The sequence below is a fragment of the Dipteris shenzhenensis genome, chromosome 10 (assembly GCF_047967505.1).
Source record: "Dipteris shenzhenensis isolate YYH24624 ecotype China chromosome 10, Dip_SZ_1.0, whole genome shotgun sequence".
NCBI lineage: Eukaryota > Viridiplantae > Streptophyta > Polypodiopsida > Gleicheniales > Dipteridaceae > Dipteris > Dipteris shenzhenensis.
In genome coordinates this window covers 43,980,442-44,007,868 of record NC_141605.1, presented here as the reverse complement: position 1 = coordinate 44,007,868, position 27,427 = coordinate 43,980,442, and the positions used below count along the sequence as shown (strand labels likewise).

The 27,427-nt window shown below is 43.2% G+C and overlaps 1 protein-coding gene across 2 annotated transcripts; it reads right to left on the bottom strand.

The window, feature by feature from the left end:
• Positions 1-8,426: 8,426 nt before the first annotated feature.
• LOC147897876 (multidrug resistance protein) lies at positions 8,427-25,752 on the bottom strand. 2 transcript variants are annotated; one of them, XM_087380424.1, is made up of 5 exons: positions 25,370-25,752; positions 25,142-25,279; positions 22,281-22,367; positions 11,880-11,927; positions 8,427-8,886 (listed from the first exon to the last, which is right to left on the bottom strand). In XM_087380424.1, the coding sequence occupies exons 1-5, from the start codon at positions 25,634-25,636 to the stop codon at positions 8,884-8,886; spliced, it is 543 nt and encodes a 180-aa protein (XP_087236550.1). In that variant the 5' UTR covers positions 25,637-25,752; the 3' UTR covers positions 8,427-8,883. The 2 variants fall into 2 exon arrangements, with proteins under 2 accessions (XP_087236550.1, XP_087236549.1); XM_087380423.1 differs by lacking the exon at positions 8,427-8,886 and adding an exon at positions 9,845-10,308.
• Between the last annotated feature and the right edge of the window lie 1,675 nt (positions 25,753-27,427).

Genomic DNA, 27,427 nt, shown 5'->3' with positions numbered 1-27,427 from the left:
ACCACGTCCTCCTCCATAGGACTGGTTTTCTTATTGTTGCTGTTGGTTCTGATTTCCTGCACGGCCACCAGAACGGCCTCTTCCTCTACCCCTGCCTCTACCTGTATTCGAGTAGAAAGCAGTCTCTTGAGAAGTTGAGGTGGCTGAACCACCATTCCTTTGCTCTTCACTCAGCAAGAGAGCAATAAGTTCCTGAAAATCAGGAAATGTTTCACGGACTCCAATGGATGTCCAAAATTGTGCATAATCTTTCCCAAGACCATTCAAGGTCACGGACACTAAGTCCTCATCATCAACAGGTGCTCCAATGGAGGCAAGAGAATCTGCAAGGCCTTTCACCTTCAAGGAATACTCATTTATATTCAGATTTTTCCTTTGCACATTGTGCAACTCCTGCTTTAGCTGCATCTTTCGTGCTTTGGTATTTGTGCTATACAGCTTCACCAATGTATCCCATGCCTCCTTAGGCGTCTCTAGATCCTGTATATGCACAATCATAGAATCTGAAATGCTAACGGACAGCCAATACAGGCATTTTCTGGCCTTTTCATGCCATTCTTTAAAGGCCTTCAATTCAGCAGGAGTGGGAGCAGCACCCAAAACTGGTTCTGCAGTTTCACCACTGATGTAATCCCAAACTCCCTTTCCCATAAAGAAGTTTGTCATCCTGAACTTCCATGCTTGGAAGTTGTTCTTGTCAAGCTTCTCACTGACAATGGTAGACAGATTCTCAGACATTTTACAAATCACGAATTGCAACAGCAACCTGTAAACATAGCAAATGCCTCAGAAGGGCAAATAGAAAAACTTCTGCAAAGAGCCTCACAGGGGCAGATCTGCAACACTGACGAAAGTGGTATTTCACCACACAGTCACTTCCTAGTGACGATTTTGCATCAACAGGCAACAGGCATGAATCTGCAACTCCCAATATCTCTGCACACAGGCATACGATGCAAATTCTGTGGCACCTTTCCACCGACTGGCCGCGCACAGTGGTCGCACAGCAAAAACAGGGCCTTTTTCTGAGTGCCTGCGAAGGACTTCCGCCTTCAAAACGGCCCCGAAACGGCTTCAAAACGGGCCCCGCAGCATATACTGCGCTCTCGCCACACCGCGAAGGGCCTCTCAATCTGAAGCAGTGCACTCCTGCACTTCTGGCTGTGCTACCTGCAAAGATTTGCTCCCAAACTCGAAGTAGGAAAGCAACACTGGTCCTCTTACCAGGACACCACAAACTTGGCTTTCTTTCTTGAGCTCCTTACCACGAACAAGGCTCTGATACCATGTAAAGAATAAGGGAGAGAGATAGGAGACTCAAGTTCACCTTTCTTCACAACACACAAGCAAGAGAGGACACAAGGTTGGAGGGTGAAGCCTTTCTTCACTTTTGCACACAACAACAATACAATAGAAGAGGGAAATACCCTATATGTCAAAACCTAGAATACGTGGTTCATATGTGAACCCAAACCAAAACATCCGTGGTAGTCTAACTACACCACAAGTACAACTAACATAGGCGGTGACATAAATGATAGTCATCCAGGAGATATGTCGGGGATAGAGCTTGATATCTCAACACATCTTATCTTCCACCTCAGCAAGACCAGTCACTTGCCACCTTAGCTGCCCAGTCAGCAATACCAGCTAGGTACCACTACCTCCTGCTAGGCACACTATTCACACTGCATGTAAACCCACCTTCCACATTAGCACACTACTCCAGAGGCACAGTCCCCTGCTAGGCACAGTCACTGCATGTGACCCCTCGAGTTCCACATCATCACTGAGCACATTTGCACTCCTTTTGCCCCTCCACCTAGATCAAGTCGTATCTCTTGATCCAGGAAGAATTTGAGGACGCTCCAAAAAGAAATACCACTCGATTTTTTGTGCTCTACGTGCTCGTCACATCATGCATACATTTTGGTACAAGTATCATACACTTTTAAGCCTCACCGATAAATTCACTTCCTACACACACATCAGCCTCTACATCAATGCATCTGACCCAGCACCTAAAACAAACAAAGAGGAATTATTTGCTGCTTTTTCATTGCTCGACGGTTGGTCTAGTTCTAGTTCAGAGTAGATTAGATCATCCATAGCGAAGAGAACTCCAAAGCATCCAATCCAAGCCATGCCAAAAAATTCCTAAATAGTTCCTCTCGGAGTCAGTCCCAGCGCTCACATGCGGTTTCACGTCATCACATTACTTGAAACCTGACGTTCATCAGTTCAATCATACCATCATTATAAACCTATTTGGCTATTTTTCGACATTATGCACATCATTTCAAGCCTTGTAAAGCCTCTTGGATATTCTTGACATCATTTCTCACAAGCCTTGTAACAGATTGGATTATGTATTGTAGTTCTATCTTCGCCGACAGTTCATATTTCAGTTGAGACTAGCAACCTCAATCTGGAGGCATTTGCTAAGTTCAACAACTCCAATTATGACACATGGAAATTCTGAATGGAGACCATTCTTTTACTTCATGACAAGTGGAAGTATGTCAATGGATCTACACCTAGACCATTGGACGATCCAGCCAGCAGTAGCTCTACTCCACCTGTTGTCACAGCATTAGCAGCAAGATCTCCAGCTACACCAATAGTTTTCGCACTAGTATTAGATCCTACCATTGCCCGAGCACAGGCAGAATGGGACAAGAAAGACAAGTGTGCATATCGTGCAAGATGTCATGCTAGGATAGCTCAACACAGTCAAGACATCAAAAGAAGCATGGGATATGTTTGCAGCTCTCTACAAGTCCAAGAACACTTCCGGGATTCTCACACTAAGAAACCAAATCAACCAGAGTTTCCGTAATAGCAATGAAACTGGCCATGCTTACGTACTCAAAATCAAAGGTTACAACAATCAACTCGCAAAAGAGACTATGAATCCCGAAGAAATGGTTCAAGTCATCCTGAATGGACTAGGAGACGGATACGAGAATCTACTCCAAAGTATTGCCATTCAACGATAAATTTGGACACTGAAAGAACTTCAGTCAGTCTTACTTGGTGAAGAACTCATCAGGACGGAAGCCATTCACACACGCAAAGGTTATTCCAATGATCAATCATTCACAGCTTAAGCCTACAAGTAGAGACAGAGGCAGATCATTCCATTGAAGTGGTCATCTTCAGCAACAAAATCAGCAAAGTCAGAATCAACATCAGCATCATCCTCAGCAACATCAAAACCAACAAAGAGAAAATCATTCCAATCAAGGAAGATTCCAAGGACGAGGGAATGCATCCACCAATGTATCAAACATTCAGTGCAACTACTGTCATAAGTTTAGACGTTTAGACACTCTGAAAGAGATTGCTACAAGAAGCACTACAACCAAGGCGATCAATCTAGCAACAATAGAGGGAATTCTCACGGAAGAGAAAATCATCATGGTGGACATTCTAGTCTCAGTCATTATCCAAATAAACCTAGGAATATGTTCCTTGCAAATGAGAAAATGCAAAGAGTGATACAATGTATATAGACTAATTGCAATTCAAAAGAGGATTTTAGCTATCGAGTCGACCAAGCAGATCAGGATCCTTGGTACATTGACAGTGGTGCATCATCTCATATGAGAAAGCATCAAGAATGGTTCACAAAGATAAAACCATTAGAAGGTCAAAAGAATGTCATTTACATGACAAATAATACACCGAATCCAGTTCAAGGGACAGGCATTGTCCCTATGAACAATTTCTTTTTATACAAAAGGATTGGTGAAAGATGTACTCTATGTTCCGAAGGTCAACAAGAACCTCTTGTCAGTAGGTCAAATGACGAAACACAACTACTGAGTCATCTTCGACGAAGATGAATGCCCCATCAAAGACAAATCTAGTGGATTTCATCTAGTAGGAAAAGCAGTCAAGGAAGGATGCTTGTTTAGAATGCTAGCCATAGTACCAGATTCGCATGCTCAACCACAACAGATGCCACTATCCGCAAAATGGCACAAGAGATATGAACATGTCAATTTCAAAAGCTTGATAGAGCTCATGAATCAGAATATGGCAATTGGAATTCCTAAGCTATAGTTTCTTGAAAAAGTTTGTGAAGCATGCTGCTTCGGCAAACAAAAGTGAACCAACTTCGACAGAAGCACCTCTCGAGCATAAGGTATTCTTGATTTTTGATACATAGAGATATATGGGGTTATGCCTAGACCTGCAGCATCAATGGTTCACTTTACTACTTGACTTTCATTGACGACTACAGCAGATATTGTTGGGTCTAATTTCTGTAAGAGAAATCTGAAGTGTTTTCTAGATTTCAAGAATTCAAAGCCATGGTAGAAAACTACACAGGCAGAAAGATGAAAGTCACGAGATTAGACGAAGGTGAATACATGTCTTCAGCATTCATGAACTTTTACGAAAGTCACGACATTCGAAGACAATTCACATGTGCAGAGATACTCCTCCGCAGAATGCAAGAGCTAAAAGGAAGAATTGTACTTTAGCAGACAATGCTAGAGCAATGCTTAGTGAGAAGCATCTTCCGAATCAGTATTGGACAATAGCAATAGCCACTACAAACAACTTGCTTAATCAACTTCCGACCGAACCGATACAAGGTATGACACCTTATGAAGCTTTCACTAGACACAAGCCACGCATTGGACATCTTCCCATATTTGGTTGCATAGCATATGCCAACATACATGATGATCATCGCAAGAAATTGGATGTGAAGTCACGCAAATGCATCATGGTTGGCTACAGTAAAGAAAGCAAAGCATACAAGTTGCATGATCCCATCAGCCGCCGCAAGGTCATTATCTCCAAAGATGTAATTTTTTATGAGGAATCAAAATGAAAAACCTTAAATAAACAAAAGATAGACGTACCGATTACTCAGTCATCTACAAAAAAGGTTGATGAATAGGAGCATGAATTGCCAGAAGTGTCCCAAGAAGAACCACAACAACTCAGACGGTCTACTAGGGAAAGCAGACCTCTAGCCAAATTGACATATGCTCAAAAAGGAAAAGCAATTCAGGTTGAAACCACCAACTATGCTCTTATGAGTACCCTCATAGCTACAGAAGAGCCAGTGTACTTTGAAGATGCAATTGACAAGCCAAAATGGAAAACTGCTATGAATGAAGAAATGGATGCTTTATACAAGAATAATACTTGAAAATTATGCGACCTTCCACCAAGAAAGAAGGCCATAGCAAACAAATGGGCATACAAAGTGAAGTACAATCCACATGGAAGCATCGAAAGATACAAAGCCAGATTAGTTACAAAAGAATTTGCATATCAGTATGGTCAAGACTATGATGAGACTTATGCTCTAGTAGCAAAGATGGATTCCGTGCGGTTCTTGATAACACTAGTGACACTCAACAGATGGAATGTGTACCAGCTTGATGTCAAGAATGCTTTTCTCAATGGCTATCTAGACACGGAAGTCTACATGCAACAACCACAGCAGGTTATGTTGAACCAAGAAAGAAGAATCGAGTTTGCCATCTCAAGAAAAGTCTCTACGACTTGAAGCAAGCACCCAGAAGTTAGTACAGCAGATTCGACGAGTATTTTGCTGATCTGGGATACATGAAATCCAATGCTGATCACACTCTACTACAAAGTTCAAGGGGAAGACATCACTATTGCACTTTTGTACGTAGATGATCTGATTATTACAAGAAGCAGGGATAGCTTCATCAAGAAATTGAAACAAGACTTCTCTGCAGAGTTCGGCATGAAAGATCTTGGACTTATGCATTATTGTCTTGGAATTGAGTTTTGGAGAGATTCAGACAGTACCTTTATGAGTCAACTGAATTATGTTAACAATCTCCCAAAGAAGTTTCATATGACAGATTGCGAGATTGCAACCTCTCATGGAACAAAGTTTGAAACTTTCAAAAAAAGCTGCTGTTAATGAGAGATACTATCAGCAGCTCATCGGATCTCTTATATATCTGACTATCACACGGCCAAATATTTGTTATGTACTAAGCTCACTTACACAGTTTATGGCAAATCCAAAACAATCTCACTGGATTACAACCAAAAGAGTCTTTAGATACATCAGAGGTACAAGACAATTTGGAATAAAATACAGAGAAAGTCATCCAAGGTTGCATGGATACTGTGAGAGTGACTATGCCGGAGATCATGAGACCAAGAGATCGACATAGGGATATACATTTTTCCTTGGTCAAGATGCTATATCATGATTTTCAAACAAACAACCAACTATTTCTTTGTCTTCAACAAACGCAGAATATAGAGCACTCACTACAAGTGCATGTGAAGCTATATGACTCAGAAGACTATTATCAAAAACAGATTACTTTAATGAATCAAAGCCAACAACAATATATTGAGATAATCTATCGACTCAAGCATTAGCCAAGAATCCAATATATCCAAGCACATTAATGTCAAAGAGCACTTCATCTAAGAAAGAGTATTACTTGATAACATCACACTGCAACATTGCGATAGCAAAGAAAATGTTACAAACATCTTAACCAAACCACTCGGTAAAGAGCTTTTCGAGAAGCACCGACAAGCTCTTGATTTGACGCAAAGGAAGAATATTCCCATTAGAGGAGTATGATGAATTGTAATGCTCAATCGTTCTTCGATTCCCCAAAATTGTCATCTTGAGAAAAGACCCACTTCATGATGTTGATCTTGAAAGAAGGTATTGAGAGATCAGCTCAACATCATGTAATCATATGTGCATAGCACTAACATATAGAGTGCTATAAAGGAAAGGGTTAGATGCCCTAACCCTAACCCTAAATAAGTTTGTATATATTCTACATTTTCAACTAAATCTAGTGTATAGTAAGACATTAGTGGTGTGATCTATAGCTATGCCCTCTCTCCTCATCTCCACTCTTCTCCTCTCCCCCCTCTTCATATTTTGTCAAGACGTGCATGAAACCATCGAGCAACAGCTGCTGAGCTTCTATGAATGGGCATTTCATCAGTATTTACTTGACCAACACTATTGACAATCCATGTAAGTATAAATTGCAAGATTGTTTTATTTTTGCTCAACACATCCAACACTGAATGTGCTCTCTCATATGCTACACCTCCAATACTGGTGCTGATCTTTTTCAGAACGGAAGAAAGACGCGTTTACCTATGATTATGAATTTATAGAGAGTTGAAGTGACTCTCCCCCATACATTATGTATGGATTTTCTTTTTCTTTTTTCCCCTTCACCTCTCTTCCCATCCTTAACACACATATTCTAAGGAGCACATTCTTCTCATGCATATTTATTGTACTTTAGGATTCCACTCCAAATCTATTAACTTTACTTCTTTTTGCTAGAGTTTGCAAATTCAAAACAAACATCATACTTTGGACGAATATATTCTTCAAAAGACATACATATCCCAACCTTTCACCTATGCAACACCTATGCAACAAATAGAAAATAGACATTAAACGAGATTATATTCATCATGTCAATTATCATGCACATTAAAACTTCAAATCACACTAAAACTTCAAATCACACAAATAGAGGTCTACATGTTTACATACTACCTACATGTCTACTAAACTCGATATGACTCGTATACACTCCGCATACAACTTGGCCAAGCATTCTAGTTTTTAATAAAACGTCGACATAAATTTTGTGTCACCTTTAACATCTCGTCAATAACAAGCTAGCACTCAATTAACCTAAGCCTGCAACTCAATTACTCACGCCTCCCTCCACCTTTCCCCTTCACATGGAGAGGAAAGGCCGAGGGCGACGCGAAGGTCAATCCCCGCATGGCTTCCCTCTCCAACTCCTGCCCTCCAAAGCCTACCACGATGCCTCCTCCCCCCTCAGCCTACCACGTTGCCTACCACGTTGCCTCTTCTTCCTCCTCTGATCCTTGGCTACTTCCCCCCTTCGTCACTGACTTAGCTGCGCTCAGCTTTCGGCAACTGCTCTACATCGTTTTCCTTAGCTCTCCCCTCCGCCTCTACCCTCTGCCTCTCTTTGCTCAGCCACCTCCCCTCTATATAGTAGATCGCAGGGCAATCTAGAAGATCCTCGATTTTGCCACCGCCAGACTAATTTGCTTGTCTGGATTTTGACACCCACGATTAGTCGCCCCTTACGCTTACGTTAATCACACATTTGCCCGCTCCGCCCCCCCCCTCGCCCCCCCCCCCCCAAACAAATCGCCCCAAATTCAATCTGGGGGTACCTATTTGATTTTTTATGCACTAACTATAAACAATTACTCCATGAATAAAAAACCTATAATACACTTAGAACTATTTGATTTTTTATGCACTAACTATAAACAATTACTCCATGAATAAAAAACCTATAATACACTTAGAAGCCAGGTGACACGGAAAGCTTTTCATGATCGTTATCACAAATTTGCTAGTAATCCCATAGAGTCAAGCATTGATTGAAGGAGGCATTTCCCAATATGGAGGCCACAAAATCAACATTCTCAAATGACAGGCCCAACTTGTCTTTATACTACATGAACAAGAGATATGAAAAACCCCTAATTTATTGTTATAGCTTGAGGCCTATCTCTCGCTTTGGCAGTCACCGACTTTCAAAGGCTGCCACCTTTTCTTGTGCGCATTCTTGCTTTGGCCGAACCCCCTTTCAAAAAGGTCAAGACCTTCACCTGCATACATTCAACACCAAAGCTCGACCTTCTGCCTTGGCGACGAATTCCAAATTTAAGGCTTTAACCACATTAATAGTCTTACAATTGTTGCCATGTCTTATTTAGTATTCTTTAACAGCACTAATGAGCATGCCCGATGACCGCAGAGACAGCAAGCCTCCTGAGAGAGCTCCCTTCGAGCCATCCAAGCCTCATTGCTCAACCATGCCTCTGAAGTTACTTCCAACCCTCACAAGCAAAGAAAAAAACATTGTAATTTGAAGCTTTCAAATGTGCAATCAATACTTGCAGTTTACATACATAAACAAAGAGTTTATCAGCCATCTCACAGGATTCTGCAGAATTCTTAAGGTACAACCAATATACCCACTCTTACCCTAGCTGACCCTACAAGTGGGTAAAAAGCCATGCCTTAAGAACGGCTAGCCCTCTCAAAGAATTCTCAAGGTACAACCAATATAATCAATCTTACCCTAGCTGACCCTACAAGCTGGTAAAAAGTTATGCCCTAAGAATGGCTAGCTGGGCTAATGCTGGTAGCTTAAATAACTCTGTTTTTGTTCCCATCGACTCTGCTACAACTCCATTAATGATATACCCAAAAATCTTTCAATGACCAAGACATTGGATCATAATATTAAAAACTAAAGGAAGAAAATAATAATGCACAGATTAACAACTGCCTGAGTAAGGTGTTTCAAAAATGTTGAGCCAGAATTGCCATGTCTACTGTCTACACCCCACTTATAAATAGAGTTCCTGTTACCTTACATTTATTAAGCCTGTGTTCCTGAAAATCCCTTCCATAGGATAGTGATGTATAAGAGACAAATACTCCTTGGTCAAACGAAAATCACGTAAGTACATCATCAAAGGCAAGCTTTGTACATAAACCATTAAAAGAACCCTTACAATTTCCGCAGGATAGATAATTTCTACAGCTTTACATGCTAAACGTTGTAGGAACTGTCAAATTACATGTGAAGCACGGAAGCATCCTAAACAAAAAATCTCAATAAACTGAGGCACGATTTCTTGTTTGAGGACAACAAACATGACACACGCATAAAGCATGCACCATACAATTGCCGACATGCATGCACACTTGCACATAAACAGACAGACAGACAGACTCAATCCTGCTTAAGCATATACAAGCTTTGGGCATACACCTCAGTGTACAAGCAGATCACTACTTCAAGATTTTCATCATCTAAATAAACAAATACAGCTTCAGGTGCCATATCACCACCTGACAAGAAATTTTACATTACAGCCTGCATGTAGAGAGGCAAAAGCCAGCACACAATGAGCAGGAGGGTGAATGAAGATAAATGAAGTACTCCTCCACATCAAAGTGTCAGCTGCAAATGATTAGTACTGCAAATGATTAGTACAGAAACAGATCTGCCATCGTTGCTGCCAAACTCCATTCCCACAACTAGAAGCCGATGCAGATGTCTTTTGAACATGCAGATGTCTTTTGAACATGCATTAAGGCGAATCAGAATCCTTCTTTGAAGAAGTCTCCTGTCCCCCACCTCCCAAATTCCCCAATGATTCTTTAAGTCCACTTATACTTTCGCTGAAAAAATTTCTGACCTTGTCAACAACAGTCTTCAACTCCTCTTGTGGAGGAATCTGAAAGCAAGTAATGAAAGTTAAACTTTCATTCTTAAATGCTGCCAGTATCATCCTTAAATGATGCAGGTAACTCCAAACACCAACATGACCAAAACACAAGACAGCCAAAGGGCAGAATTCAAAGACAGACAGAAAAGCTTGAAAATTTCGGTGTCACAGAGACTTATGGCAGACGTAATGCAGAGAAGGAATTGGAGGGACGAATCTCCCTTCTGCAAACTTGTCTAGTTTCTATTCTTATGTTCAACATCAACTGACAGACTCAGCTCAAGTGCAGAATTCACAAGCAGACAGAAAATTTTGGAAATTTCGGTGTCACAGAGACTTGTGGCAGACATAATGCAGAGAAGGCAGTGGAGAGAGGAATCTCCCTTCCGCATACTTCTCTAGATTATTCTTATGTTCAACATCAACTGACAACAAATGTACAAAACTGTGGAGACTCAGGGGGACCCCACGAAGCTCAAAAGCACATAGTGCCAAATACCTTGTTTCTGACAAACCACATCAGGACTATCAAAGAAAAACAAGTACAAATGCACTTTTTCAAACATAATCCCCTACTTAGCCTCACCAGTCGTGAAACTAGGAAGGGGATAACAAGTACAAATGCACCTTCAAGGATATCCCCTGCTTAGAGTCAGAAGTTGTGCCAGTAGTACTTCTAAAAGCCTACTCCTGAAAATGTGCTCAATTCCCTGAACTGAATTGCAGAAAATAAGATCTGCTCAACTCTCTGGACTGAATCTCACACACAAAAGGGCTGTTAAAACCATGATCTTTGATTGACAATCTTTTCTTTTTTCACAAAAAGATTGACAATCTTTTTGCTATTGATGGCAATGGAATGTCCACAACAAAGCTACTTTTTTAAAATAGTCACTGTTACTCTACGACTCCTGCTGTGCTTGGCTACACTAACTTCCCAGACTTCAAGGTATTATGTCCACTACCTGTTGTGGACTACGCCACCTGTTGTGCTTAGCTAGTAATACTCTACACTACCTGTTGTGCTTGGCTACAAAACCTTCCCAAACTTCAAGGAATTAGGCCCACTTTGTCCAAATGCTATGAATGTGGCTACACAAAAATTGATCGAGGCAATCCTAGACCAATTGCAGGAATAAATTCTTCAAGAAAAAACAGAGGAGAACATCTCACATAATGAAATGCCTTCCCAAACTTTGATGCCATCATGTAAGCACATCCAGAATCTATGGATGAGCATTGCATTTACCCAACTCCTTGCCCACATTTTGGTGACATCATGTAAACTCGTCAAGAGGCTAAGCATGTGTCTGATACACAAGTGAAGGACACATGACCATATGACTTCCACGTAGTAAAACTATATTTCACCCACTTCAGAAAGTATAATAGGAGCAGCATAGTATTTCATCTAATCCAATGAAAAGAATTCTTTGCTGTAAGCTCTAATGAGTCACTAAAGAAAACAGACTTTCAGGATTTCAATACAAGGTAGAGCATTAGTATAGTACCCACAGAATAACAAACATGTGCCCAAACACAATGTTTCATTTGTGATGCAAAGTGTCATGTCAACTTACCTTGGTCACATCTGAAGGTGAAAAAGAAGCTCTTGGGTTGGCCATGTCCTGCACACAAAAAGCATGCATCTTGTTAGACTCTGTTACTATCTGAACTCTACAAATAGACTAGAACCTTGAACACTAGCTACACAACTGTAACCTGGAGTTGACTCATTTTCCAACCCAAGATTGTATGGTTCTATTCATTGCAGAATGATCTTAGCACACCCGTCCCCCCATAATGAAACATGGCTCTTGTTAGTCTCACATCATTCTTAGAGGTTATATCAAATGCATCATCAATCCCCCTCTTAACAATCAAAAATTTATCTTGGCTCCCAAATGATGATTGCATAAGAAAAACTTCTCTAGTAAGGATATCCACTGGACTACCTTGTGAAGGAACATAAAGCATCTAGATATCCCAGACTCTGACATCAATGTGATTTGTCTTGGAATGATGCTCAGAATTGTAGGCCAAGTTCCACAAAATTGGTTACTATAACGGAGAGAAACTGTCCTTTTCTTTTCTATGCCAAGATCACCGAGTAATCTTTCAAGCCAATAGCAGGCTGCCATGTCCTCAGCCTCAGTGGATATATGGTGGGGTATAAGCATTTTCTTCTTTTATACCAGTCATCGTGCATAACTGTTGTGCATCGGTATGCTCCTACCATATGTGTATGTGTTGGATGGAAGGCAAGTTGCATACAGCCACAAATTCTAGATAAACGTTGATGCATCTATAGGTGCCAGAAATGATAAGAAATTCACGTTGAGAGACATCATCGGTTAATGCTAATTCTCAAGATACCTTGATGCATTGACAGGTGCCAATAATGCCAAGAGATTCAGATTGAGAGACCACATCATATATTAATGGACAGCGGGATGCTACTGACATGCTGGATACATGTTTGAATCGACCAGTGTCACAAGAAACGTTTCTAAAAACGCGTTTCTAGAAACGTTTCTAGATTTTTACAGGCATTTCTAGCCTAAAAATACTATATTTTATAGAAGTTATATATGATGCAGAGTAGAGGGTAGAGTAGAGTAGAGGGTAGAGTAGAGAGTAGAGGGTAGAGTAGAGAGTAGAGAGTAGAGGAGAGTAGAGGGTAGAGTAGAAGGTAGAGTAGAGGGTAGAGTAGATGGTAGGCACTAGGAGCAAGGCAAGCAATGGAGCGGCGCGGGAGAGGAGCGAAAAAACGAAAACGGCGGCCAAATTCAGAAAGAAACCCGTCGCGGTGGATTTTTTGACAGCCAGACGTTTCACCCTAACTGCCCATTTCGGACGTTTCTAAGAAACGTTTCTTCGCGTTTCCGTTTTTGGTGACACTGGAATCGACCGATCATATTTACATCACGTTTGAATCTACTGACTGGGATGCTGCCTGAAAGGACTGTGAGATGTCTGGGACTGCTGAAAACACCTCGATTGCAATGACTGACTGGTATGCCTCTCGAGACTGAGAGTTGGATGGCATAGCTTCTTCCAAAAGGGATATTGTGACTGAGCCTGTCCCCTTGAGGTACCGATATACAGCACAGATATTATAGCTACTATAGCATTCTCCGGTGAGGAGGATAAAATAATCCAAGGGGGTTGGTGTCTACAGAAAAAGCCATAGATATCCTAACTAAAGAAATTTTGAGAACTTAAGGAAGGACTAAGACTAAGCCTGTCCCCCTGAGGTACTAAGGAAGGACTAAGACTAATGAGCACACCTCTGATGAATAGAGCAACCTACTGTCATCACCAAGGGAACTACAGGTGTAGACACTGGTCACTGCTACTACTGGTGGCTTGAGATTTACGAAGAGGAGACTTCATGACTGGCCTCACTGAATGAAGGACACAATGCAGCGTCATCAACCTCTCGACTGAATGGTATTGCAATTGCTGCCTCCCTAAACAACAGAGGACTAGGAACTGTGGAGGGAACTGCATAACTATCCTCACTGTGGAGAAAACTCAGGAAGGGGCACAGTGGAGGGAACTGCATGACTTCCTCATTGACTGCTAAGGAATCGTCAACCTCTGGACTGCTGATAGCTACACCTGCTACTCCAGCTGTCAGGGTACTCCCTCTTGCTAGGCCTGAAACTGATATGGCGGACTCCTAAGATGTCCCCTCCTACTGAGTGTCAAGGCCAGTGGGGCTGGAAACTGAGCCCACTAGTCCTAAACACTCCTAGTGAGAAGGTGAAAGGTGAGTCATCCCGACTAAAGCTGATGTGGCCAACTTAGCTCCAAGGGTGGAAGGCCCATAGGAACTGACTGTAGTTGATGAAGAGGCTTGATGGGAGGAAGACCCATCACAGTCTGCTGCATCTGGGGTGTCCCCTGGGGTAGAAGCCCCAAGAGAACTAACTATGGGAACTAGACAACCCCCTCGGGTGGTGGACCCAAAAGGCTCATCTACTGGCTCTGAAACGCCTGCAAGGAGAGAAGACCCATCACAAATAACTGTGAAAACTGTCTACTCCCCTGATAAAACTGATCCAGTAGCCTGAACTCCTGGGTGGAAGACCCAGAGGAATGAATTGGACATTATAAGGCTGATGGATGATTGAAAAACCCACCCGAACTAACTATCCTGACTGAATGATCCCCTCAAGTCGGTACCCCATGAAAATAAGCTACTGAAACTGGATGATATCTTTGGGTGGTAAACCCAAGAGAATAAGCTAGGGAACCTGGATGATCCCCATAGGTGGTAGACCCAAGAGGCTCATCATCTCGGCATGCTGCTAAGCTGGCCCCAGGGATGGAAAACACCTTAGAGATGGATGTGGAAATGACAGCAATAACCTCATGGGTGGAAGACCCTGAGGAACTACATGCAGCTACTATATGGAAACCGAATGGTCCCCTAGACTGATTCCCTCGGGTAGGGACCCCACAAGAATAAGCTACTGAAATTGGATAATCTCTTTGGGTGGTAGACCCAAGAGAATAAGATAGGGAACCTGGATGATCCACATGGATGGTAGGCCCAAGAGGCCATACAACCATATGGCATGTGTGTACAACGTTGTACAACCTGTGTACTGCCATATAGGTCCGTGTACAACCATACAGCCCATGTATGCTGCCGTATTGTATAGACTGTGTATTGCTGTACATGTTGACGCGCACCCTATGTAAAAACTTGGCTCTTTTGCATGCAGCTGCCAAAGACCTCAACTTGAGCATCGGCTTCAAGAAATGAACATTGAAGTTGAATACGAATGTATTTTATTCTTTGGGGGCCAGGGCACTTCTACTGCCATATTTCATTGACTTTGGAACGTTTCGAGACGTTGAAACGTGTTTTTGTGTAACCATGATCCAAGAACATGTCCAAACTCGTCCTTTGAAGACACAACACAATGTGCAATTTCAATCTCATGATAGTCAGTCACAAGTTTGAAAACATGACATCCATCAAGCATAGCAGGGACTAGCTGCAATGACATCCACAAGAGACATCAATGCCCAACAGTGGGTGTAGACCATAGTATAAACATATGCTCTCATACATATAACCACACACATCCGAGCGTCCATTTATACAAAGGTCTTCGGATTGAGTTTTCGTCAGTGCTCTAGAGGAGAAGGGCAAACTCAGTCATGACAAAGGCCAGCACTAAAGGAGAAGGTAAATTAAAAAGTACCTTACATTCTCTTTGATGGAGTGTGAGGGAGATAGAGTAGGGAGTGAGAAGACTCACTGCACACACAGTAGTGGGGATAATCACAATGAGTGAGTGGTACCTCCCCAAGTACACACATATATATATTATGGATAAGGTAGTAACCCTTAAGTACATCTAAGTACAAATGTGTACTTAGTGTACTTAAGTGTCCTACATTAAAGTACAACATAAAGTACTATTTACATAGGGTGGCCAGTGCCTTTACCCCAACAACCTCCCACTTAAAGGCAGTGTGCCCTCAAGGAGAGAAAGAATATTGGCCTCAACCAATACCCATAAGAGATCTGCAGTGTGCAAACCTCTCTGCAGCTAACCCTTTGGTTAACAAGCTTAATTTGCTTGTTTTCAAGCACCTCCCTGATGAAGTGATATTTCACATCTATGTGCTTCGTCTTTGCATGAAAGACAGGATTACGTGCCAACTGTATGGCACTCTGACTGTCACAATGCAACAATGGAATCTCCAATGGATAACCCAAATCTGCCACTAACCGAGATAGCCATATAGCCTCCTTGCATGCCTCAGTGGCTGCAATATATTCTGCTTCTGTGGTAGACAATGCAACGCATTGCTGCATTCTAGATACCCACGACACTGCACCTCCAGTGAAAGTGAAAACGTATCCGGTAGTAGACTTCCGGGTATCAGGGTGACCAGCATAATCAGAGTCTGTATAACCTTGCACTTTTGCATCTTGACTGCCGAAACATATGCACAAGTCCTGTGTACCCTTCAGGTATCTCATGACACCTTTCACTGCATTCCAATGCTTCCTGCCAGGTTTAGCCATGTATCTGCTAACCACTCCCACTGCAAACGCAATATCGGGCCTGGTTGCAACCATAGCATACATGAGACTGCCACACGCTGATGCATACGCAATCTTTGACATCTCAGCTCTCTCAGCATCTGTCTGAGGGCTGTCCAAAGCACTGATTTTCACATAAGGAGGTAATGGAGTACCAATACTCTTCCCCCCCTCCATGTGAAATCTCTGCAAGACCTTGCCAATGTATTCCTTCTGAGACAAGTATAGCAACCGCTTTTCCCTATCCCGAAGTATGCGCATACCCAATATATGGTTGGCATCACCAAGATCCTTCATATCAAAGGTCTGGTGCAATCTCTTTTTCAAGGCATTCATTTCCTTATGAGATTTTCCAGCAATTAACATGTCATCCACATACAAAATGAGGATAAGTAAACTGCCATCTGAAGCTTTCTTGGTATATAAGCAGTGATCAATGTCACTTCTCCTGTAACCCTGGGTTCGCATGAATGTATCAAACTTATGATACCATTCCCTGGGTGCCTGCTTTAGACCATAAAGACTTTTCTTCAGTCTGCATACAAGCTTCTCTTTGCCCTTCACTGTAAAACCCTCTGGCTGCTGCATAAAAATTTCTTCATGTAAATCACCATGAAGAAATGCTGTTTTGACATCCATTTGGACCAAATCCATATCTGCATGTGCAACCAATGCTAATACAGTTCTGAGTGTTGTCATCTTGACAACGGGAGAGAATATCTCCTCAAAGTCAACACCATATTCCTGCTTGAACCCTTTGGCAACCAGTCTGGCTTTATGCCTTGGCTTTTCACCAGGTGTGACTTTAAGTCTATAAACCCATTTGCATGGCAGTACCTTCTTACCAGTAGGCAAGGGTACCAATTCCCAAGTGCCATTCTTGTGAAGACTGTCCATTCCAGACTTCATAGCAAGATCCCATTGAACCTTGTCTGCCCTCTGCCTAGCCTCTCTGTAGCATGAAGGCTCTCCACAATCAGTGAGCATCAAATAATCAATGCCTGGAACAAATCTTTCTGGCTGCCGCGTCTGTCTGGTTGACCTTCTAACCCAAAGACCATCATCTTGAGCTGGCTGTCCAGCCTGTTCATCACCCAGATAAGGTGGCTGTTCCATGATTCCTGGCTGCATTTGCATGTCAGGAAGATCACCTAACTGTGCCTCATCCATTGGGATGTTTTCTGCCATAACTGGCTGTCCATTAGGATCTGCTGCAGCATCATTTAATGGCTGATTATGCTGCTGTTGTGGCTGATTTACAGCCTGTCTGTGTTGCCCATGGTGCCTGTCATCATCAATAGTTACTTTTAAAGGTTCCTGCTGTACAACAGGTTCCTTGAACATGATGGTTTCATCAAACACGACATCATTGCTGCGTATAAGTTTTCTGTTCTTGGGATCCCAAATCCTGTAGCCCATCTCACCTTTGTCACCATAACCTAGGAATATGCATTTAAGAGACTTTGGATCCAGTTTAGTTCTGTCCTCCCTGCGTACATGCACATACGCGACACAACCAAAGACCCGTAGGTGTTTGTAAGACGGAGGCTTGCCCGTCCATGCCTGTTCAGGCACACCACCACATAGTCTCTTGTTTGGTGACCTGTTAATAAGGTGCACAGCTGTCTTTACAGCTTCAGCCCAAAATGTGTGGGGCAGTGCAGCATGTGACAACATAGATCTGACTTTCTCTTGAATGGTCCTGAACATTTTTTCAGCTGTACCATTTTGTGGAGGATCATATGGTGCAGACAACACCCTTTGAATACCCTTTGCCTCACAGAATTCTTGAAACTCTTTGGACAAATACTCTCCACCATTGTCAGATCGTAAGGCTTTCAGTTTTTTGCCTGTCTCATTTTCGACCAGTGCAACAAACTTAGTGAAAGCCTTGAACGTATCACTCTTCTTCCTGAGAGTGTAAACCCACACTTTGCGGGTGGCGTCATCTATGAATGACAGTATGTACTTTGAACCTCCTAAAGAGAGTGTAGGCATCTCACACACATCTGTATGTACTAGCTCCAAGAGCTGTAATTTCTGATCTGACCTTCTCTTATGAGGTATTTGTACTTGACGACCGTAGAGACAAAATTCACATTTCTTTAAATCTGAAAATTTTAGACTCGGCAAGTAACCAAAATGAGCCAGTTGCTCCATTCCCTTAATACTCATATGGCCAAGCCGGCTATGCCACAATGAAATCTTTGGCAGCTCGGTGGCATTTACATCAGAATGTGGACAATGTCCACCATGAAGTGAATACAAAGTATCAACCTTAGGACCCCTGGCAATAGCCATTGCCCCTTTGCTGATTTTCCATTTCTGATTACCAAAGGTGGTATGATAACCATCATCATCCAACAACCCTGTGGAAATCAAGTTCTTCTTCACCTCAGGAACATGCCTGACCCCTTTAAGCATTAACTGCTGGCCATTTTCAAGAACAAGCCTGACATCACCTATACCAATGATAGAACATGCATGGTTATCACCAAGAAAGACAACTCCCTTCTGCCCTCCTGCATATCTGACAAACAGATCTCTGTAGGATGTCACATGAAAGGAAGCACCTGAATCTATAATCCAGGAAAACATATCTGATCCATCACCAGCATGAAGTGTATGAGCCTCCAGTGAAGAGGTGAAACATATCTCACGTCCACTGTCACTGTCACTAACATAAGTAACATTCAGCTCCTCTTTTTCTTTGCCCTTAGACTTGCCTTGAGCCTTGCCTTCTTTGGCTCTCTGGTCATTCTTCTTTTGAAAACACTTTTTCTCAATATGTCCCTTCTTGCCACAATAATTGCAGACAAGATCACTTTTAGAGCGGGACTTGCTCCTCTCTCTTTCTCTGTCTTTTCCACGTGTTTTGGACCTGCTGCGTGCATTCAAAGCATTTGACTTCCCAATAGCATTGTTCTTTCTGTTCATCTCTTCCTGTAGAAGAGCACTCTCCACATCTGCAAATAACAGAATGACATTTGAGTTGCTGGTAGAAGTCCTGAATGTGTCCCATGACTCAGGTAGAGAACATAAGATGAGTGTAGCTTTCAGCTCATCATCGAGCTTCAACCCCTGGTTGATCACCTGGCTGAATATGCTGTTAAACTCAATAATATGAGTGGACATAGCTGTCCCCTCCTTCATTTGAAGACCAACAAGCTTTTTCAGCCAGTAAGCTTTTCCCGTGGCACTTTTCTTGGCATAAGTATCCTCAAGGCGTTGCCACATTTTCCACGCAGTAGGTTCATCCCTGATGCCTACAACCAGTGAATCAACAACTGTAAGCATAATGGTCGACCTGGCCAAGCCGTCCATCTTCTCCCACTGCTCATCAGTAATGTTGGAGGGCTTAACACCCTTCTCCTTTATAGGTTTATACTGGTCCTTCTGCATCAACACATTGTAGCACTGTGTCCTCCATATGTCGTAGTTTTTAGCTCCTTCGAGCTTCTTTATCTGGAACAAGGACGACACGTCGCTGCTGGAACTCATAGTAAAGAAAGTAGAATCCCTGTAGGTGTTCAATTAAGCACCAGTCACTCCAAGAAAATTCTCCCGCAGCGGAAGTACGATCAGAAAATGAACTTGGTACTGTTTCAGTGGCATAAAACCAACTGAAAGTCTTTCTCCCACTTGCTGCAGAAACAGTACAGCAAGTTGTTGTTGTCTGGTCTGCTGGCGAAAGTGCGGTACAGCTCCTTCAAAGTGCTCCAGAAAAATCCCAGAACTGTTTTCTGAAAAAGTAGCAGTACTTTTTGACCTTTTTGACAGTGAAATCTGGTCAAACTTGCTGGTTGACAGTCCAGGACTGTCAAAAAAACAGTGAATCTCTGATTGTGGATGAAGATCTCTGATTTTAGACCTCCATATGCTCCAGAAACTTCCCCCCCAACTGAATTCACAGTTTGGAAGTGAGATTGCTCAAAAGCCCTTTGAATGCATGAAGAAAATCAGAGATTTGACCTCCAATTAAAAAGATTGACCTTTGACCAAAAAAAAAACTGTAAGTCAAATTTGCACTTTCAAAGCATAGTAGTGCTTTACCAGATAGCCTGATGCATGTAGAGTGCTCCCACTTGACAGATTGCCGGTCAGGCTACAAAAGCCCCAAATTTGACTAAAGTCAAACTTGGTCAAAATCGACCAAATCTGTACCAAAAGTGATTGTACTTTCAGCAACAAGCTAAAGCATTTGTCCCAAGCATAATAGCATCAAAAACCCCTTGAATTGACAGCACATTCCGTGCATTAACACAGTAAATGGCATCAACTGCTACTGCTCACAAGGCGTCTGACTGCAAATCCATTGAGGTGCATCCAACAAGGCATACACTGCAAGTATCAAGTACAGATCTGTCCAATGCATACAATCAGTGCCACCACTGACATACAATCACTGGCTAAGTGATAGACCTGTCTCGACACTGTTTGCGGCATAAGCTAAGCCTCAGTGCGAGTGAAAGCCCTGCCCCAAATAGAACACCTTGCGTACCTTTGCACGGTACCCTGCCTGCTGGCTGTACTTGTACGGTGTACTTGCTGTTGTACTATGCACTCGATTTTCGTGCAAAACAGTACCTTCAAAATGTTTTCGTGGCTGAATGCTCGAGCTTGCGCGTAGCACGCTGTTGATGTACAGCAGTTGATGTACCAGTTTCTGCAAGGAGGAGAGGATGGGCCAGTCGGCTGGCTGTTGGTGATGGCCGACGGAAGGTCGGCCCTTGGTGGCTGTCTGTGGGCTCTGGCCGACTGTGGTCAGCCACTTGGCCAACGTCGATAGCTGCTGCGCGTTGCAGCCGCTCCGCCCGCGCCCTTGCCTTGCAGCCGCGCCGCCCTTGCCTTTGCCTTGCAGTCTGCGCGCTGTAGCCTGCGCGCTGCAGCCTTGGAGCTACGCCGCCCGCGCCCTCGCCCTTGCAGCCTGCAGCCCCGCCTTGCGCCGCGCCTTGCAGCGTGCAGCCCCGCCTTGCGCCGCGCCTTGCAGCTACGCCGCCCGCGCCCTCGCCCTTGCAGCGTGCGGCCTTGGAGCCTTGCCCTGCGATCCGTCCGTACGGCTGTACGGACGACGTACGGCCGTACGGACCTGTCCGTACGGTAGGGGTAGGCTAGGGAGAGATGAGAGTGGAAGCGGAGGGAGAGAGCCCGTTGGCTCTGATACCAGTTGATGGAGTGTGAGGGAGATAGAGTAGGGAGTGAGAAGACTCACTGCACACACAGTAGTGGGGATAATCACAATGAGTGAGTGGTACCTCCCCAAGTACACACATATATATATTATGGATAAGGTAGTAACCCTTAAGTACATCTAAGTACAAATGTGTACTTAGTGTACTTAAGTGTCCTACATTCAAGTACAACATAAAGTACTATTTACATAGGGTGGCCAGTGCCTTTACCCCAACACTCTTCATTCAAGTTACAACTCCTTGAGAAGACTATACGATTTCATTTTAGGTTCTCCCAAACGAGCATCTCTAAGCAAAAAATGCTTAGAGAAACTAGCTCACAAGGCAACGCACCACTTAAGATAGAAAGATATTATCACAATATAGCAAGCTGCAACATGGACAAACACTTCACAAGGTCAAATTTGTATGTCGCTCATAAGGAGTGAAGATGTATCTAGATAAATCCACAAACATGCCCAAACTCATCCTCTACAAACAACAAATAGTGCAGTCTCAATCTCGTGCCAGTCACTCAAAATGTTTCAAACCATAAACGCCATCAGACATAGCATGGACTAGGTATTATGACATCCCCACCAACATCATCAGTACCCAATAGTACGTGTAGACCATAGACTAAACATATGCTCTCACACATACATATCCACACCCCCCCCCCCCCCATATATCTGAGCATCCATTTATGGCTGAATACTAAAACAAAAAGAGCATACCACAATTTTGTAGCCATATTCCAGATCGATGGCAGTTTTCAGCACTGGGTGATTCTTAATTGCTGTAGTGCGAATCCTTTTTTCATCCTATTTGCATCGAAAAAATATAAGAGAGTCAGCCAGACAAAAGAGAAATATTCATCCTAGACATATCCCCTAAAAGACTAGAATATATATCCAATCTAAAGCTTGGTAATTTTTACAAGGAGAAAAAGTAATACATAAGAAAGATTGTTACAGAATTCAGAGTAACGAGTAACACGTTAAAAGTTTGATCAGATGATAGCACAATTGGTGCCATGGGAATTCCAAACATTCATTAAAATAGAGTATTTGCTGACAGTCATGTTGCAAATTATGCGGAAATAGGTTTAGCCAAGAGTCTACATCTTCAAAATCTATAAACCTTCTTGAGAAATCAATATCATGGTGTTCACGTCTCAGCCAGGTAAATCAAGATGTAGAACACTGCATCAACATCCTCAATCCACAGCTTCAAACATTGACACGCTCATTTATTTTAATTACAGTTACAGAACTTCCTATCTTATTCACATGAACACCTCCCTTTACGCTTTGACTAGAAGAGAAAATTCTTGTGAGACTGTAATCATCCAAAATCTAACGGCTAAGAAGGCTATCAAAGCGCCAACTTCTACCGTCGCCACTACTTTGGCACTCCCAGCTCCACCTATCTCAACTACAAACGCAGTTCTACCTACTTTGAACGCCGTAGCCTTAGTGGTCTTTGAAGGTAAGAAGGAGGGCATGCTCGACGAGTAAAAGAAGGCCCTCATCAAAGCCTATGGCACATCTAAAGGGCAACAATTTGTTGTCTTATTTGACATGGGGAGTTCAGAAGACGCTATATCCCCTTAGCTCGCCAAAAAGTTGGAGTGCACTCTAGTGCCTCTTGAGCTTTTGGTAGATAGGTCTACACGCGGGCGACGCACTCGGGTCACACACAAGGCCAAAAAAAAATCGTTTACAGTTCAGAAGGCCTCTTTTCAGCGAGACTTCATCCTCACACCACTATCAAGATGCGACATAATACTCGAGATCCAGTGGTTCCAAGAATACTTACCTGTGCCCGATTGGTGGAAGGATTCCTACACAATTGTCGAAGGACTACCTGAACCATCCATCATCCAAGAGGACAAAAGCATTCCTAGCATCCCTCTGATCTCCCACATCCAAGCAGCTCGTGCTTTTCGCAAAGGCGCAGTATGCACATTGGTGTATGTCCGATGTCAACTAAATTCAATACAGCCAACACCCTGGCCATGGCCGATCTAATCCAAGGATTCTAAGATATTATGCTCCAAGACAATCTACCACCACGACTTCACCTCACAGACCCGAGGATCATCGGATTGAATTGGTCCCAGACTCGATGCCTCCCAGTAGGATAAGACGGCACAACTATGTGTCAACTATAGGGCACTCAACAAAATCACGATCAGCAATAGATTTCCAATGCCCCACATAGAGTATATCTTAGAGCGCTTGAATGATACTAAATATTTTTCTAAGATAGACCAGAGATTATCATCAGGTCTGCATATTTGACACTTACATCCCAAAAACAACGTTCAGGACAAAGCAAGGTTATTATAAGTTCGTAGTCATGCCGTTTGGTCTCAAAAATGCACCACCAACATTCAATAAGATGATGTCGTGGGTGTTCGCTAAGCATATAGGAGTGTGCTATTCAACTTTCTAGATGATATCTTAATTTTCTCAACCACAGCAGAGAAACTCCACTTATGAAAATCGCATCTTGGGATGATCCCATCTTGGTCATTGCTGATGCAAGCAATGTAGCCATCGGGGCAGTTTTACAACAATAAGAAAGAGCCTCTCAGCTTCCATGTAGATATCTCAAGCTCCATATCTCAGATTACCATATTCCCTTCCTCTCTCTAACTCACGCAGCTCCATTGCATGCCCGGGACAGCACAACCCTCTTCAATAGCCTTGCACAGTGGTCGGCATCTTTTGGTTGAGATTGGGTTGCTTCTCAGGCATTCGTGCAGCTCTCAGTGTAGAAGGGTCATCCTTAGAGTTGCATACCGTGCTCTCTGAAGGAGTGTTATTTGTATATTTTGCAGTTCTCCAAGTATAAAGCACATTCTTCAATATTTGGGTTCTTTGGAAACACGCTGGTTTTTATAATAACCAGTTTTGTTTTTCCTTTTCCCATAACCAACACCTCTTAGATTGCTGATTTGTATGGTTGGTTTTTTCAAGCATTAATGGAAAGTTCTTTCTTTGTTTTTTGTTTTTTTTTAAAGGTCCTTCAAGGTATCATTCTAACAATTTGAACTTCACGTGATGGTAACAATTTGAACTTTACGTGCCTTGATTCCACTCTTAAACTGGGCTTCCTTCCAAAATTATTCCGTTTCAAGAAGTTTCTGGCACAGCTATGCTATTCTATGTGGCTACTTCGAGTAAAAATGCACGTTAGGCTATTTAAGATGTTTGAACTCAAGTGGCATACAGAGACAAAAAACGTGATAACTGTAAAATATGGAATCTTTCTTTGTCTTCAAACCTTACTTTGTAAAGAGCAAACAAACTAAGCTCCCTATCATACCCTGTATGTCTTATATTATTAACACTAGTATGCTAGTATTTCCTCAGAACTACATAATATATTAAAATGCGCTTTATCTGGATTGATTGTTTAATACCAAACATGGACTATACAGATTTCACTAATCGTAGCATTTTCACATTCCCAGCCAAAACTAATGGGTAGGAATGGCAAAGAGCCCTCATGTCAGTTTCGCACGCTAAGCAAACCATAAATTATCGATATGACCACGCATTACAATGCTCGCAGTAATAGAGCTAACCTTATATACTGCGTTGCCAAGGTCGCGGGTCAGAGTTCCCCGCGCCATCTTCTTTCCCCAGTCATTGCCCATTGCAGTTACAACCATTTTGGCGAGACTCCCCCCGGTGACAACGTTCAAGGGGAACCATATCGGCACCTAGTAATGCAGAAGAGCGGAATCGAAGGGTCATTGTTACAACAGCAGAAGCCACAAGTGCCTACCAAATCAAAAGAGCTGCAAGGGTACCCGTTTATCCCGAACGAATATGACGAACTTGGGGTTTCCGTCGTCTTCTAATCTGGGCATCATGGGAGCGTTGCGCTGCTGGGGAACGCCGGGGCCATAGCGGCGTTTACTCTTGGAAGCTCTGACAAAGAAGGAGGGACGATGATGGGTGGGGGAAGGGAAGGAAAGGGGGAGGGAGAGAGGGAGGCGAGAAGGGGGGTCAAGGAACTGGGAGGATGGTCTGCTGAGCGTGCAGCAGACAGAGCTGTGGGCAAGCACGGCGTCCATAGCCAAGCTCGCTCGAGCTTGTCTTGTCGATAAGGGAGCACACAACAATAACTCTCAATTCAATTTCCAATTCTCCTTCATGCTTTCTCCATATCCAATTCTACTTCCTGCTCACTATACACACTTCCATTCTAATAAAGCCTCATCCATTCTCTTTCCTCGTGGGATGTTGAAACTTGAGTGGCACTTCTAACGTCATTCCCCAAAGTCCAATTTCTCTTTCCACACCGAATGGCATCACTCGGCGCTCAACCTATGCGTGTGTCCACGATCACTGGGGGCCCACACTACCCAGCTGGGAAAATACGACAAGCGACTGGCTTGTAACACACACCACATGGATGCCACTTCATGCCTAGGGAGAGCCCTTCCATGGCTAGCCAAGCCTGGTTGCTCACTGTGAACTTCAACGGTTGATGTCCACACAATAGGAGGGGCTCGTCCGTCGGACAGCAGGTCTGTATTCACACAAGGTGGACGCTTTACAGATCGTTAGAAGCCGCCCAGAGAGTGCCCATCGTTGGGGCACCTTTAAAAATGAGATGGGCAAGCTAGGATGGCCAGAGCTTTTATAGACACATCACCAACTCGAGCACTTTAGCAACATCTCAAAAAATGGTATGGGAGGGCAAGGATGGCCAAAGCGCTTTAGCAATCTGATTCAACTCGCAAGAGAGACAACCATTGGGTGGCAATAGTCGTGCCCGTCCATAAGATGCTCAAATTTTGGGCTCAACCTAGCAGCCAGGTAGGATGGAAGGAGGAGCGTATAGCTAGTAGTGTGTAACACCCTGAGTGGACGCATATCACTTTTATTTAATCCCATATGTTGTGAGGACTCAGAATGGCAACAGATCCTCAATGTGTCAAGACCCTTGCAAACCTTTCACCAAGCTTATTAAATGACATTGTTAGACATCACACACTGGTGATTGGCTGAATTTTGCTAGACACTCTCTTGGTCGAAATTATTGCATCGCCTTGCATTTCATTTCCCACCCAAGCATGACTCGCCTACCAATTCATTTTCTTTTGCATGGCAGGCAACCCCTAAAAGGCTTGCATGAATTTTCATTGATGGAGAGAAGGTACGCCCGAATTTTTATTGGTGGATAGAAAGAGTTGTGAAACCTGCCTAGGCAATCCATATATAGACCTTCAATTCTACTTCAGGCTTACGGAACACATGTCCGTTACAAGCCCTCGCCTCGTGGGATTTTTCAATTCCCCAAAGTCAAAGTCCTAGTTTCTTATCAGGCTAGGTTTAGACCATCTTCCCAAAAGAAGCTTGGCTACCACCTCGCCTATTCACACCAACTTGGTCACCACCACCCAATCATAAATGCGACAAGGGATCATTATTGGAGGATTGATGTTCTTGCTTGGGCAGGCTTGTTGGATCCTTGGGCAAGGGGGAGGTGCCGAATGATCCTCCCTACTGCTAGACAACTTTCCCCACAAATTAGAGTGGGACAAGTCATTTAAGCAAAGTTTGCATTCTTGGCCACACGAGTGGGTTGAACCCACCCTTAGCTAAGATTGATTTCACAAGCGTTTGTCGGACATGTGAAGTCTGGCGGTTGATGCCTGCAAGGCTCGTCCGTCGAAGAGCAGGTCTGCGTTCACATAGGAGGGTCTTTACAAACCACCAGAAGTCACCTAAAGAGTGCACATTCTTGGGGCACCTTTAAAAATGGGACAGGCAGGCCAGGATGGCCAAACCCTTTACAAACACACCACCCATCCGAGCATTGCAGCAACACAAGAGCAACACCATTAAAAATGGGATGG